The sequence below is a fragment of the Diospyros lotus genome, chromosome 2, assembly GCF_014633365.1.
Source record: "Diospyros lotus cultivar Yz01 chromosome 2, ASM1463336v1, whole genome shotgun sequence".
NCBI lineage: Eukaryota > Viridiplantae > Streptophyta > Magnoliopsida > Ericales > Ebenaceae > Diospyros > Diospyros lotus.
Genome location: NC_068339.1, coordinates 18,880,097 through 18,897,338, shown reverse-complemented (window position 1 = coordinate 18,897,338; position 17,242 = coordinate 18,880,097). Strand labels below are relative to the sequence as shown.

The following is a 17,242-nucleotide window of genomic DNA, read 5'->3' as shown; positions in this document are numbered from 1 at the left end:
TTCTTGGAAAATAGAAAATAAATTAAATTTAATAAAAATAGTACCTTTCAAAATGATACATCCACTGATATTGATTCGGACCTACTATCCTTGCTTCATAAGCCAAATGGATAGGAAAATGCTCCATAGAGTCAAAGAAGCTTTGAGGGAATATGAGCTCCAACTTACACAGAGTGATGGGAATGTTGTTCTCTAATTTCATCATGTGTTCACTTTTGATAGCGGTTGATGTCAAATCTTTGAAGAAAAGATTCAACTCAGTCAGTAATTCCTGAAATGCAATGGCCACCAACCTTTGCATGAACACATGACAGTCATGGCTCTTCATCCCAAATAACTTAAGCTTTTTTCGTGTCAACACATCTGGCCATGTTTGGCATGTACCCGTAAGGAAATTTCAGGTTTTTAACTCACGCACACAGGGCGGCTTTTTCTTTGTTGTCCAAAGTAAAAGTTGGTTGAGCAGTGCGCCGACAATATTGATTCAACTCTTCTCTCGACTTTATTGTGTCCTTAGTTTTTCCTGGTACATTCATCATTGTATTGAACACATTTTCGAACACGTTTTTTTCTATATGCATAACATCCAAGTTGTGTTTAATGAGATGAGTTTTCCACTAAGGTAAATCTCAAAAAATGCTCCTACTCTTCCAACCACTACCAGACTGTTATCCGTATTAGTCTTTGTAGCATTGGGTTCTGTCACCTTTACTAGACCCAACTCATCTAAGGAAACAAGTATCTTAGGTCCAGATAATACATAAGGTGTTTTTTTATACCAAAGTATTTTTACGAAATCCATACCTATTTGGTGATTCTCATATCTTCTAAATGAAGACCCTACAAAAAAAAAAAAAATAGACAGAATTTTGAGAGTGAGGTAGGGAGTGAAAAGGGGGGCGAAGGGGAAGAGAGGGGAGACAGAAGGGGAGGAGGGAGGGGAAAAAGATGGGATACAGAGTGTAGAGAGGGAGAAGGGAGGGGAAAGAGAAGGGTGGGGGGAGGGGAGGGGATTTAAAAGAGGGGGGCCCAAGGAGGGAAATTTAAGGAGGGGGGAAAATTCAAAGAGGGGGGTCGGGCGGAAGGCAAGGAGGAGGGGCGAGAAATTTGGGGGAAGGGGGGGTGGGGTTAGCGACGGGCATCTACCCGTCGCTAACCCCCTTCCTAATCCCACCGAATCTTCCCCCCTATTTATTTTAACATTTTTACAAATTTAAAAAAATAACTTTTCAAATATTTTTAAAAAAATTATAAAATATAAATAATATATATACAAAAAATAATATATTATACTCAATAATAAACATAAAATAATATAAATAAATAATAAATAAAACTCCGAATTTGGAGTATCCTACTTTCACGCAATTCACATGATTCAATAAGTAATCAATATTTCACGATTAAGGGTGTAATACTCTTTGTAATAGCAGTCCTTATATATCGTATTAACAATCGAAATATGTTTTAAAGAAAAAATCTCTATAAATGATACATTGGAAGACTCCTTTAGCTTTTCCAATATCAATAAATTGACTATTTTGCTCTTGTATCTTTCAAAAAGAAATAAGATTTTTGAGAGTTGTTTCCTGAATTCGAAAGAAAGTACTTGGATTCTCCTAATAATTAAAAAGTGTAATATACTTGAAAAATAATTTTGTAAGTAAATAATTCTAAATATTTGATAGAAAATATCTTCAAATCCAACAAATTTTGTAAGTAACTCTAAGTTTATTTGTACTAATAATTTTTGTGCAGATAAATAATGATCGAGTGCCTTCCATGATATCCGAATATACAAATATATATATATATATATATGTTTGTGTCTTGTATCCAGACATGTTTTACTTGTATTTGTCTTATATCCGAATATTTTTTTTTTTTTTTGTGTTTTCCTTGTATTTGAATGCAGACGAAATATTCGGTCACTAATTCAAATGGATATTAATTTTAATTTTAATGTTTATTAACTTTATTTCGTTGCTAATTCAAATGGAAGTTTTATAAATTATTATATTAGTAGCAGAAAATTTTGTACCTATTTTAGTTTTAATTTGTAATATCATCTTACATGAAAATTTTGCAACTTAACGATAAAATATTTGGTCACTAATTTTAAACTTAATTTGAATTTTTATAAATTTCACATTTAACTATGAAAATTTCTTTGTCATATGAGATTTTAAATTTAATTTAAATATTTTATGAATTTTACATTTAGCGACGGATTTATTCCGTTGCTAAAAGATTTTAATTTTATTTAAATTTTTTTCCATTTAGCCACGGATTTATTCAGTCACTAAATAATTTTTAATTAAATTTTAATTTTATTTTCTTTTAGCGATGGAATTATTTCGTCGCTAAAAGATTTTAATTTTAATTTAATTTTTTTTCATTTAGCTCCAAATTTATTCCGTCACTAAATAATTTTGAATTAAGTTTTAATTTTAATTTCTTTTAGCAACGGATTTATTTTGTCATTAAATTAAAAAATTAATAAAAAAAATATTTAGCGATTGAAAAAACAATCGCTAAATTAAAAAAATATTAAAAACATTTATCGATGGAATATCCGTTGCTAACCTATCGTTAATTAGTATGAAAAAATTTCGTCGCTAAAAAGTATTTTTCTTATAGTGGTAGGAATAGGGGGTTGGGAGGAACCAAAAACATGACTCCCTGATACAGTACGAAAGAATCCATTGAATTCATAGGGATTCAGAAGAAGTATGCATGAGACGCCAGATGAATTTAGTAATCAGGGCTTTATTCCACAGATACAAGGGCCGAAGCCCCAAACCTCTTTGATTTTTTGGGCAACAAATATCATTCCATGAAGGGTTAATTTGATTGAACCCTCTACTTTGAACCCAAATGAGTTTGTAGGATTTTGAACCCTTTGAAATACACACACACACACACACACAGAGAATATGAATTCAAAATTAATTAGCAATTGCTCCCAAGTGCTCCAAAAAGTATTGGAATTCTTTGGTAGGTGGTGTTAATTTTAAATTGGGAGATCTATTCAAAAGTAATCCCAAGGGCAAGCACAACATTGCTACGTAAGTTGAATAGTTTACATAAACATGTAAGGATTAGTTCGATTGAAAGATTTAACATTTCTGTTGAATATTAGTTAGTTAGTTAGTTACAATTATTCAATTAGTTATTTATGAGAATTTAGTTTAGACATTTTATTATTTAGTTTTAAATAAAATTCTGTATTAGAGTCTCCTCAACATCATATGGTTCATATGGTCTAAGGAATTACTCAGCCAAATAAGATTGTGAATGTAGTGCCCAAAAATGAATCTCCAAAAACTCAAAGAGAGTTTTACCACTCACCATTAATGAAATGGGATGCCAACTTAGTATTGACATAAGATTGTGTAGTATGTATTAACAAGTTAAACGGGTAGTTGGAAATAATATACAAAGTCTTTCAAAAGGATATAAGCATATATAGAATGAAATTTTTGGACCTCAATATTTTGCTACACGTTTACAAATATTTTTTGTGATAATTGGTACTTCGAACACAATATAATTGGTACCGAATTCTTGAAACAAAATGAGGTCATAGTTATTTTTTTATAAACACGAGATATTTTTGTGATGATTTCTTTTAGATATTTACATCATTTTGTATGAAATGATTACTTGCATGCATCATATCAAGAAGCGCAGCCCAAGAATAACTTGTGTTTGGCATGCCGAATATGAAAGAAGACAGGCTATTCTGTATTAGTTGATCATTTCCCAAGAAGAATATGAATTCAAAATTAATTAGCAATTGCTCCAAAAAGCGTTCCCAGACAAGTACGTACGTTCGTGGCATTGGAATTCTTTGGTAGGTGGTGTTAATTTTAAATTGGGAGATCTATTCAAAAGTAATCCCAAGGGCAAGCACAACATTGCTACGTAAGTTGAATACTTTACATAAACATATAAGGATTAGTTCGATTGAAAGATTTAACATTTCTGTTGAATATTCGTTAGTTACAATTATTCAATTAGTTATTTATGAGAATTTAGTTTAGACATTTTATCATTTATTTTTAAATAAAATTCTGTATTAGAGTCTCCTTAACATCATATGGTTCATATGGTCTAAGGAATTACTAAGCCAAATAAGATTGTGAATGTAATGCCCAAAAATGAATCTCCAAAAACTCAAGAGAGTTTTACCACTCGCCATTAATGACATGGGATGCCAACTTAGTATTGTGTAGTATGTATTAACAAGTTAAACGGGTAGTAACGTTGGATTTAATAGTTTTGATGTTTTTATTTAATAATTACACAAATGTCACTAGTATTGTGTAGAATTTAGTTGATATTTTTATTGTATAAAACAAGTTACATGAGTTGTGTCTACGTAAAATTGCATTGATGTTATTTATGTTCATAGTTCAAAAAAGTTTGTCGAGTAGAAGGACTCGGGACCCTCTTGGATGAAGGGCTCTCAGGAAACCTTCTTGGTAGACCCACGAAGGAGGTTCCAAGAGACTCTCTTGGGCAATCTCCAATGGGGCATTCCTCTCAAATTTAATGTAAACTTTTACCATCGAGATATTCTCCCTAAATACATTGTATTCTACCATCTTTGTAAATATCGGGATTACAGGAGATCTTGACGCCTGTTATCTACCATCTTTGTAAATAGAAGATGACCCTTTCTCTCCAAGTATGAAAAAAATACTGCACAAAATACATTGTATTCTCTTCTAATTTCTAGCGAATTTGAGTTACGCATTGAAAGATTTGTGTGGAAAATACCTACGCCATTTAACTAGCTTCATTTTTACAAAAACAAGGCCACTTAAAGATAATTTTTAAACATCTAAATTTATTATTATATCTAAGCAACAACAAATTTTATATGCACCATTAAAAAAATTAGAGTCCCATCCTAATAAGGATTACCTTGTTTTTATTTATATTTTTGAAAGACCATCTCAATCCTACAATTATTCTCTTATCCCAATATATTTGACCACGATCAAAGTGTGGGATTTTAAGGAAATAGAGTTGACTAATAGATTGTGTCAGACCTACCATTCTCTTCGTCCACTGGAAAGATTAGTCAAATATTGTTACTATAATTAAATAATATTACTATGATTTTGGATAAAGTTTGAAAAATTCATTGGGTTTTTTATCTCATTTAGGTATTAATATTTTATTAATTAAAATTATATTTTTTAATATTTATTAAATTAATTAAAATTTGTGATTGTTGACACAACTCAATTATTGACCAAGCAATAGCAAACACAATTAATGCAAGTAATCTAATTAAAAATAGAAGAGTATTATTATTAGTTAATCATATAATGCAGATGATATATAAAGTATATACTATGCCCTATGTCGAGTTAACCAGAAGCAATCACAGGGCCGGAGCCATGCACAGCCCAGGGCGGGCAGTTGCCCACCCAGCCCACCTTGATTTTAAAAAAATTCTATAATATATAATAATTTAATAATTTTTTTATTTTTTTTTTTCTGAATGTCCACCTGAATTTTTAAATGGTTCATTTGCTCTTCTTGGAACACTCATCCTTCCCTTCCCACATCATTTTTCCCATAGTATAGAAGTAGGGAGTTCAGGAAGATACTCGTTACAGATAATGGTTTCAAACTTTAGTATTTTGTAAAATCATTTTACAATTTTCTCACGTTCTGCCCTTTCAAGTGATTTCCAAATAAGAAATTATTTGATTAAATTCCTAAACACAAATGCTGTACAATTTCTTTTGTGGATGCTAATTTCACTTGACAGTTTCTTTAACTATGTTTTAATTAAAGGGATTATTTTTTTTTTCTATTACAAATTTGTCAATTACATATTTAAAACTATGGCATAAAATATATTTTTTGTCATGAAACTTATTAGGACTCGACTACGCAATTGAATTGGAGATCAATAATTGAACGACAATCTATCATGAAACTTATCAAGACTTGGCTGCACAATTGAATTGGAGATTAACGATTGAACGATAGTTTAGTTTTGTATATTAAAAAATAAATATTTAATAAAATTGATAATGATATTATTAAAATATAAAAATGCATCAATTGTATAATTTATTGATATATATTTTTTAATATTATATTATTTTAAATTTTTTATACTATTTAATTTTTATATACCCTATCTAAAATATAAAAATGATTGAACGATGTCTCTGAGCAATCATATTATATTACATCAATTCACAATAAGGACTGGCCATTGTGCCTTTGAAATATGGAAAGAAATCATTAATCATGAAAAAGAAATATCATTTTTCTAATGTAAAAGAAATATCTTAAGGACTGGCAAACGTAAAAGATTTATCCATTGGCAAACGTAAAAATCAATCATGCAGTGTTTTGAAATGAAGAGGTCAAAGATTAATCTGAATGAATTATATGATGGTCAACAACATCACACCAGGTCAACAAGGTACATCACACCAGCTCATTATAAAAGCCATGCAACCATGCAAGCAAAGTTCATTCAAGTTTCATGCAAAGAAATTCATATATTCGTTTTTTCAGAGAGCAAACGAGCTAGCAAGAAATTAAGAAACCATGGGGAGCACTAGCAGCATTGCCACAAGATGGACGCTTCTTAGCGGTGAAGATAACTGGAACAACCTCTTGGATGATCTAGACAATGATCTCCGACGATACATAATCCACTACGGAGAGATGGCACAAGCTACTTATGACAATTTCATCTCCTCAAAGGACTCAAAGTTCCAAGGAAGCTACCGATACGCGAGGAAGAACCTCTTCTCAAGAGTCGGCCTAGAGCAAGGGAATCCCTTCAAGTACACTGCGACCAAATATTTTTATGCAATGTCAAAAACTCCAGTTTTTGGTGCATGGAAAGATTCCAACTGGATGGGGTATGTTGCAGTGGCCACAGATGAAGGGAAGGCTGCTTTGGGGAGGAGAGATATTGTGATTGCTTGGAGAGGAACAATCGAGATTCTGGAATGGGTTAATGATTTTGAATTTATTCCATTCTCGGCTTCAAAAATTCTTGGAAAGGAACATGACCCTAAGGTGCATCAAGGATGGCACTCTATCTACACTTCAAGTGACCCAAATTCAAAGTTTAACAAGACTAGTGCCAGAGAACAGGTACATATGAATTTATAGTCATGCTTGTCTGGTGCACCGATTTTAAGTTGAGGAATACTAGAAATTAACATCTTTAGATATAATTTTTAAGTAATATAAACTTAAAATTAATGTACCTACATTCTTATATACGTACACATAAAAGCATAAATTAATGTAGCTGAATAGAAGATTGTTTGTTTAGCTGCCACAATTGGGCTAATAGTTTGGTTTCTCAAAAAATATTGTTTCAGGTCCTTGGTGAAGTTAGAAAACTAGTGGAAGAATACAAGAATGAAGAGATAAGTATAACCGTAGTGGGCCACAGCTTGGGAGCAGCCGTTGCAACCCTAAACGCAGTCGACATAGTTGCTAATGGATTGAACAAGGGTTGTCCAGTAACAGCCTTCGTGTTTGCAAGTCCTCGAGTTGGGGATTCAGGCTTCAAAGATCTCTTCTCCGAGTTGAAGGATCTTCGAGTTCTGCGTATCCGTAATGCCTTAGATATTGTTCCGAAGTATCCGTTGATTGGTTACTCAAAGGTGGGGCAAGAATTAAAGATTGATACTACCAAGTCAAAATACTTGAAGAAGCCAGGAAATCTAGTGACTTGGCATAACTTGGAGGCTTATATGCATGGCATTGCAGGTACAAAAGGATCAAAAGGAGGGTTCAACTCAGAGATTAAGCGTGATTATGCCCTGGTTAACAAATCACTAGATGCTTTGAAGGATGAATATCATGTGCCTAGTTCATGGTGGCTAGTGAAAAACGATGGAATGGTTCAGCAAAGGGATGGCTCTTGGAAGTTGATGGACCATGAGTCAGATGATGATTTTTGAATATTCTAATATAGTCCTGAAAATAATAAATCTTTACCCCAAGTTTAATTCACGCTAAGTGTATGTGTTGTATTTGATTTATTTATTTTTTTACTAGGCCCTCTTAGGTGGAGAATTCAAATAAAATGAAAGGAAAATAGTTAATAGAAACAGCCATGTTCAATTTGGCCTGATATGTAAAGTGTGTACGTGAGGTGTGAGAAAGTGAAGAAAAACAATAAAATAAGAGCAGAAATTTTTTCTGCGTGCAATAAGTTCCAAGCTATGATCGAATGGCCCTTTTTAGTTTGATTTTCTGAAATTTGAGCTTGTCGTCGTTCCAAGCATCTTAAAGAGTTTTGATTATTGTTTTGGTCTCTACAAACTAGTACAAGGTTTCTGCTAGTTTGTGTATATATATATATATATATATACTGATTGTTGTGAGCCAATAATTTTACATTTCCGATGTTATTTAATCCTCTACAAATGTGTTGGAGAACAAATTCATAGCACGTCTATTACCGAATTTAGGTGAATGTCAATATTTCCAATAAAATATTGACATGTTACCTGAATTTGAAAATTCACGAATTTTTCAAATTTTGCCCACAAAGAAAACTTGGGGATAAACAAATTGGGCATCACCAATGTAGATGGAGACATAAACAAACACTGAATAAATAAAAGTTAACAACAGCCCACAAAGAAAACTTCCCTTTGCAAGATCACATATCGTCAAAACCATTTGCTTCTCTGAGGGGATAAACAAATTGGGCATCACCAATGTAGTAAAGATTGGTGTCATCAAAGAAACTCCAAGGCTTCCGAGGCTTCAAATGAGAATTAAGTAACCAAGAGATAATAGCATGCTTCAGAGAAAAATCCATCATTTGCATGGTGGTTTGGACATATATGGCTGTTGGTGTCAATTATCTTTCATCCTACTAAAAGCTTGTAGAATCGTTTCACAAAAAATGGTACCTGGATTTAGTGTAGCCATCTAAAAGAGAAGAAGATTGTTGACCGTGAATGGATCTTCGAGATTAAAGAGGCAGGGATCTCAAGCGTTGAGGATGTATGGTCTAAGGCACGTTTGGTATATAAAAGCTACTGTCAAACAAACAGTGTCGACCTTAATTTAAATGATATTTTTTCACATGTTTTTAGACATTGTTCTATTAATTATTCTCTAACACACTGCAGCACTCGTTTGTTGTGACTTGAGAGGTTAAACCTACTTGCCGCTGTTTCCTCAGAATTTCCTGTCTTCCTTTCTTTGGCTGCTTTTCGTGGGAAAAAGTAGCCGAAAAGTGTCATTCTGTCAGCATCACAGGCGGAGCACTGAAACCTTTGAATCCGACAAACCTACCGTTCAAATCATTAATTAGCTAACTTCATTCAAGCACCCCTTCAACCTACCGTTCTAATCATTAATTTTCACAAGAAAATACCAGTCATGGCGGCCGATCAAGACTAGTTTGACAGATAGATTATATCAGGTCAAATTAAGATGATGTCCCTCTTTAATAGTCTTCTGTCCTTTTTCACTCGTTGCAACCATGCCTTTGTTATGAAATTGGATCGAATATAAATCACTATCAAATCAATCAATCATACACGAACACAACACAATTTAATGTAAAAAATCTAAATTGGAAAATACTACAAACAAAAATAATAAAATGTCACTAACCAAAAATAATAATACAAAAAGGACATTAGTACACGCACTTTGTGTTTAATTTTATATGACCTAGGCACCTATTTATAGAGTTAAAATCATCTATGAATGAACACAGAAAATCATATATTGATCAAAAGATAATGCATGGATATTCCTCTAGATGAAATAAATCTAAGATAAAATCGAATTTGACAACATCATAATTACAGTCAAATTCAAAGTTATAGTTACAATCAAATTAGGAAACCCTATCATAGATAAATAAGTATTTTGAGTCATAATTATCACATATGCATGAAAGTTTCGAGCTTATCTCTTTTAATAGATCCAAATACTTTAACACTAAATCTAGTATTGAACTCGCGTAATTTGATTTGATTTGGTCAAACTTCGTACTTTGATTTATTTTATAATTTTCACACATTTCTATGAGGCCCATTTCTTTGTAAATTCACATTTTATTTCTCTTGGGTTTCTCTTGAAGTCTAATAATTTTTCAGATTACCACTAAACCTCTTTCCAGATCTAATTTATCTAATTTTAATTAATTCAAAATTAATTCTTCAAACTTTAGTTTCGCTTTCTTATTGGCATTGCATTTTGGATAAAGTGATACCTCGTATCTTTATGCCTACTTCAATCATGAAACACTAAATTTCTAGTAAGTGTTTCTGTAAACTTGTTATCAACACATATCTATGTACTTTTCTCTTGTAATAAATGAAGTTCCTTCAACAATTTTCTATGCCAAATAGCATGGCAAGAACATGCACATACTTATATTCACAAGTAGAAAGTGTGATAACAGATTGGTTCTTCAAATTCCATGAAATAACAGTCTCTCATGAAAAACACAAATCCAATGGTGTTCTTCTATCATCAACATCTCTCGCAAGATCATTATCACAAAATCCCACAAATTTGAAGCAATTAGCATATGAAAAAACTAAGTTGAAATAAAATATACCCTTTTAGATAGCAAAGAATTCTCTTAGTATTTTCATGGGTTGAGGTAGGTGTTTCCTTGTAACAACTCACTATCCCAACTGCTAAAAAGAAAAAAAAAAAAAATGTTTGACCTTGTGTATGTCATGTATTTCAAACTTCCCACAAAAATCTTGAAAATAGTGGGAACTTGTTTTTCTCCATCTTCAAATCTTAACAATTTTACTCCACATTCTATAGGTGTGTTCACATAATAATGCAATACAACATCTTGAATTTTCCCAATACTTCCTTTGCATAGATTTCATATGAGATAAATATCACATCATTCATTTGCTTTACTTCTAGGCCTAAATATGAGCCCTACATCAATCATCTCAAACTCCCTCGACATAGCTTTCTTGAACTCTTCAAACAAGTTTTGAATTATAGTTAATTAGAATACCCGATCATCCATATAAACACAAGGCCTAATCATTTGATTTATCCTGAATTTTTTGCCAATGGAGTAGCAAGTATAAACATGATACAAGGCTCCCATAAAACTAAACATCAAGCCACGCTTCATCCACGTAATAATACACACGCAATGCAAAGCTTGTGCACAACCCTAGTTGGTCTAGCATGCCTGTGCCCAACATCACATCAACATCAATAAAGGTCGTAAAAGTCAAACAAGGTAAGGATTAGTCGACAAACTCTCAAGCATCGATCGATAATTTGTGTCTCAAGGGCAACTGATCGACATCTTTCTAGCAATCAATTGACAATTTCCTTCCACAACACCAAACGGTCGACAGTTATGCCCAATCAATAGACAACCCCTGCATCCAGCAACTCGAACAACAACAAAAAGAACCCAAATCACATAGACCAGCAAGCATACACCCAGTTAGCACCTACACTAACATGGTTAGGCATTATTCCATGAAGGAACTAGGGAGAACCAAGCTTTATTGAAGCTCTTGGAAGAAATACAACAAGAATGCCCCTTAAATGAGCTCACAACTCAAGTGGCCCAAAAGAGACTAGAAAATAGAGAATTCAAACCATAGAGAGGGCAAGAAGGAAAAGGAACTTGTCTTAAGCAACCTGAAAGTGAAGGAGAGGGGCAAGAAATGCCCGGATGCAGCCTTCTTCTTCTTTTTTTCCTTCTTCTTTTTCTTCATTCTCTTCCATTTCCTCTCGAATGATTGCTTCTTTCTCTCTTCGTCTTTTTTTTTTTCTCTATTTATATAGCCTCTTAGATGCTAAGAATGCAGTTGCACGAGCCAAAGCCTTCTAAAAGGCACTCACAAAGCTCCACCGCCGCCTAACCATCCTGAAAGTGGTATGGGAAGCTGAACCCGATAACAATCAGTCGACAGTCTCGAGCAACCTGTCTACAATTTCATCAATCAGTCAAAAAATTCAATACAATTTATCAACAGATTCCTCAATCGGTCAATAAATTTGAGGCGATTTGTTGACAGCTTCTGCCTACAACCACCTCCCCTTCTTACACCCTACAAAATACAACAAATATACTTAATTGCCACAAGGTCCAGACCCCAATAATGGTCCTTTAACAATTTCTTATTAATTTTATATTTCAAATTATAGTTCTTGAACTTTAAATTTATTTGTTTAATTTATGATTGCTTCATTACAAATCTTTTAATTTATGCTCATTTGGTTTATTGTCATCTATTTATATTCATTTTTTAATTAATGTTTATTGTAGCTTATCTTGTACAACTATTATCAATTCTTGTTCATTCATAAAGCATTCACTACAAGAAAAGTAGTTTTTAGTGGCCACTTTTAATGACGGCCAAAAAATATTTGTCAGAAATACAACTATTAGTGGCGATCATAAACTGTTTGTCAGTAAAAAAACATGTTTAATGGCAGCCAAAAAAATTGGTCACTAAAGAGCTCATTATTTGTGACGGCCACGACTTGTGGCCACTAAAAGTGCATTATTGTGACAGTCGGTTGTGAGGGGTGGAATTTACAATCGCTAAAAGAAGATTATTTGTGACGGCCATATGTGGCGGCCACTAAAAGTGGATTATTTGTGACGGCCATGTGTGGTGGCCACTAAAAGTGGATTATTTGTGACGGACATGTAGGGCGGCCACTAAAAGTGGATTATTTCTAACAAAAAACAAGATTATTTGTGAGGGTCATGTGTGGTGGCCACTAAAAGTGGATTATTTGTGACGATCATGTGTGGTGGCCACTAAAAGTGGATTATTTCTAACAAAAAACAAGATTATTTGTGAGGGTCAGTACGGGCGACCACCAAAAGTACATTATTAGTGACGGCCATGGATGGCGGCCACTAAAAGTTTGGGGATGTCGAAACTCTAACAAGCTTATTTGTGACGGTCGGTGAAGGCCGCCACTAAAGGTTCATTATTTGTGACGGCCAGAGTTGGTGGTCACTAAAAGTATATTATTTGTGATGACTAAAAGTGGCCGCCACTAAAAGTTTCGGAAAGGGTTTAAGTCATTATGCTTATTTGTGAAGGACGAGACTTGTGGCCACTAAAAGATGACTATTTGTGACGGCATATTGTGGTAGCCACTAAAAGTGAATTATTTATGACAACCGAACATGGTGGTCACTAAAAGCTTTTGGCATAATATACTTGGTTTGATAGTTACTAAAAGTAAATTATTAATATAAAAAAGTATAATAATATAAAATATAATTAATAAAAAAATATTTTCATTTTTAATAACATTCTTCTTTTGATATTCTTAAAAAGTATATTTTTATTTTAATATACTTTTATAATTAATTATTAATAATATACTTATTCTAAAAAAGTATATTTTTATATTCTAAAAATATAAAATATAATTAATAATTAAAAACAAAGTATGTTTTTATTTCATTCTTCTTTCAATATTCTTAAAAAGTATATTTTTTACTACTAAAAAATTTACAAAAAAATAAAAAGATATTTTATTTATTTTTCTTTTTCTTTAAAATATAAACAAAAGTTTAAAAAATATCTAAAATTTACAAAAACAGAAAAATATATTTTTTTTATTTTTTTTCTTTCAAAATATAAACAAAAGTTAAAAAATAACTTTTAAATTTTAAAATTATTTATAAAACTTTAAAAATAAACAAAAATATGTTTTTATTACCCTCATATCTCCCTCCCTCATCTTTCCCGCCTCCATTTCCCTCCATCTCCATCTTCTTCTCTGTCTCTTTCTCTCCATCGCCTCCGTCTCCTTCGCTGCAACATCTTACCTCCAACTCCTTCTTCGTCTCCGGCTCCAGCTCCGTCTCCTTGTTGCTTCAACGCTGTCATTGCTTCCGTCGCATCCGCTGCCTCAACACCGTCGTCGTCTCCATTGCAGCCTCCAGCTCCAGCAGGTCTATCTCTGATTTTGTCAGGTATTCTTCCTCTCTTCTCTATGTCTCTCCCCTTCTTCTTCTCTCCCCTATTAATGCAGGAGCATCACGGAATTTCTTTGATTATTTAGCTTAAGCATCTTTCGTTTCCATATTGCTTTGTGTTAATTTCAGGTCAGCTATTGTTCTTCCAGTAATTATAGTTGTCTGTTATATTAACTAAACAATTTAGATCATGGCTGCCTTGGAGACTCGTACCTGTATTAACTAAAGTGCCTACTGCCTAATTATATTTGTCTGTTACGTGGTTCAGCATATGGAATTAAAGTTGGATGGTATTGGCTTTTGAATGTAGTTTCTAGGAATTAGTTGTTATGTGGGAACAGTAGTATTTTGGCAATAGTTAAGTAATTTTATTTTGTTTTTGAGAACAGTGACATGAATTTGGCTTTTAAAGCAGCACAACCTTTAAACTTCATTTTCTGGAATGACGTGAAATTGGAAATCCAAACAAATTGTCCATCAGTTCTTGGTTTCGGTATGCCCAAATGTACTTTCATGCACGCACACAGACACACCTGGGAGGTTTTTAGCTTTCTGTAAGTTAACTTGCAGAACATGAACATGGGCATCAACATGTTCTTGGAATAGACTATTGATTTCTAGGTAAAAGTCAACCATATTTGATTATCTAAATTTAGATTTTCAATTATATACTTATTTTAAAAAAGAAATTAAGCAAAACTATTTTGATTTAAATTAATTACTAATCATTTTAGAGTTCCATTCTGCTGGAGCCTCCATGTTTCCCTTCTTCCAGCATTTCATGGCCTGTTTATGAGCACTGGTGAACTCCAAAACTGGCAGCATGTAGCACTGCCTTGCTTTTAAGTTGGAAATATATCCATTTAAAGTGATAACTGAATGCCTATCTAATTCCCTCTTTTGAGATTCCACATACAATTTAAGGGATAGTCTTATCATGGAGCTAAAAACACTAATGACTTAACCATGTACCATGTTATTGCATTGTGTTTCTCCTACTGAATTGCCATGGCATCTGTCACCAATATACCCCAGGAGTTGGATTGTCAGAAGATGATGAATATGATAGAGAATTGAAAGCATTATATTTATTCTGATCATTTGACTCCCCTGTTCCTTCCAGAGGGGTACTTGGAATTACCATCTGAATAGTTCCTTTGCTAAACTGCCCTCTAAAATAGGTTAGAGATCAATGACCGTTGTTTGGTTCTAATCACTTTTAATTCTCACAATGCACCCTTTCATTCCATTCTCAATCTTATAGGCTCTGGTTTATTCTGAACAACAAAAATTGCAGAAAATTGAAGAGAAAGAAGAAATTAAGAAGGGGAGAAGAAGAAGAAGAAAAAGCAAAGCCAAGGGAGAGAAAGAGCAAATATGCAGATAGAGAAAATCAAGTGATTTCTATATTCAATATCAAAAGCATTTTTGTTGATTACATCATTAGCCTATTTTTAGGCTAAAATCCAATTACAACTAAAACGTAATTAGTTTAACTCTCACTATCGGGAAGTGCTATGGCACACACCAAGAGGGGGTGAATTGGTTATTTTAAAAACTTAATTGATAGAATTTGAAAAACTTTTTGATACAGATTGAGGTTTTAGAGTTTTAAAGCGTAAAGCATAAAAATGACAAATGAACAAAGATAAATATATGAACCGAGTGAGGAATAATGAAATGCTTGGAAAGATAAATATATCAAAGAACACAAGCATAAGAAAACACAAGGATTTATAGTGGTTCGGCTTAACCCAAGCCTAATCCACTACCTTAGCTTCTCACTAAGGATTTTTTCAAACCATCCACTAAAACCCCCTACTTAAACCAAGTAGGTCCTCTAGTCCAAGACTAGGAATTACAAAACCTCCCACTCAAATAGGCCCTCTAGCTACACAATTTAGGAATTTCAACCCTTTGCTTCAAACAACAAGTCCTCTAGCATAATAAGATAGGAAAATAAAAACGATACAAATGAAAGAGATAAGCTAAGAGTTAACACTCTTAGTTACAAGTTCTCTCACAATGAAAACAAGGCTTAACAATAAATTTACAATGATAGAATAACGAAGCCTTGGAGAGAAAAATATAACAACAAAAGCACAAACACTATAAGCTCGAATAAAATGATCTACAATCTTTAGATCAACTCGTTTCCATCCATTAGCCACTCATTGATCATCCATGAGTTGTATATATAGGCATCCCAAAAGATTGAAGAGAAATGTAACCGTTTGTGATCGTTGGGATTTGAAAAACTAGCCGTTGTAAGTTTCTGTGAAACACATAGTCGATAGATCAAATAGGTTAGTCGACTATTTCTTCAAATAAAACTAAGGCATAGTCGACAGACAAGAAAGAATAGTCGACTATTTCTCAACCAAAACTTCTCATAGTTGACAGATCCTTTTACATAGTCAACAGATCAAAAATACAAGGAAAATTTTGAAATTCATGAACAAACATAGTCGATAAAAGAAATAGCATAGTCGACTATCTTTACACAATAGTCGACAGAATGAAATATAGTCGACAGAAGCCACACATAGTCGACAGAACAATCAAGCATAGTAGACTATCCTAGGGCATAGTCGACCGCACAGAACCACATAGTCAACTATCCATTATGAAAAATTGAAAACTCAACTGATAACATGAAGAAACACACTTGATTGATACAAAACATCACAAGATATTTACATTTCTTTAGTTTAAGTAAATGTCCTTATTTTGTTTAATTTATATTTTACCTTCCATTTACTTTAATACATAAATGTAAATAAGAAAGTACCCCCCCCATTTGGATTCAATAAAAATATCTAAAAAATCAAAATCCATAAGAATAAGAAAGAAGAATTTGGGTTTTAGTAGGAACATAGGATTTTGCGATTTTATCACCTCCAAGATATACACTTTCTATTTCTTGAAAAAAACATTAAAAATCATTTTATCACCAATGAATGTTAGCTATTGAATTACCAGGAGTTAGTTTTCTAAAAGGAAAATATTTTCATATATGTCTCCTTATAAGGTGATAACCTTCCAGACTTAGAAAAATATGACTTTGAAATCTCGATACTTGAAATTCATTTGGTTTTCATTCTGACAAAGTAATACTTGATATTGAAATTGATTTATGCTGAAAACCACAACCTTGATTCATGACTTAGGGATTAAATAAAATATTATTTTTCATCATCAAAACTAAGTATACAAAAGTAGAACAACAACATCTTTGGCTCCTGGTCAAAAATTGCCATT

General features: G+C 32.8%; 2 protein-coding genes across 2 annotated transcripts in view; both read left to right on the top strand.

Annotated features, from left to right (window-relative positions):
* The window catches only part of LOC127794691 (phospholipase A1-II 1-like), a 68,338-nt gene extending 60,115 nt beyond the window's left edge, over window positions 1–8,223 (top strand). The window contains exon 3 of the mRNA XM_052325938.1: window positions 8,075–8,223. The gene's annotated coding sequence lies outside the window, so the exon portion shown is untranslated. The remainder of the gene's footprint in view (window positions 1–8,074) is intronic.
* LOC127794207 (phospholipase A1-IIgamma-like) lies at window positions 6,532–8,054 on the top strand. The gene is made up of 2 exons (XM_052325145.1): window positions 6,532–7,146; window positions 7,380–8,054. Exons 1-2 carry the CDS (start codon window positions 6,589–6,591, stop codon window positions 7,965–7,967), a joined length of 1,146 nt encoding a protein of 381 aa, XP_052181105.1. The 5' UTR covers window positions 6,532–6,588; the 3' UTR covers window positions 7,968–8,054.
* Window positions 8,224–17,242: the final 9,019 nt, after the last annotated feature.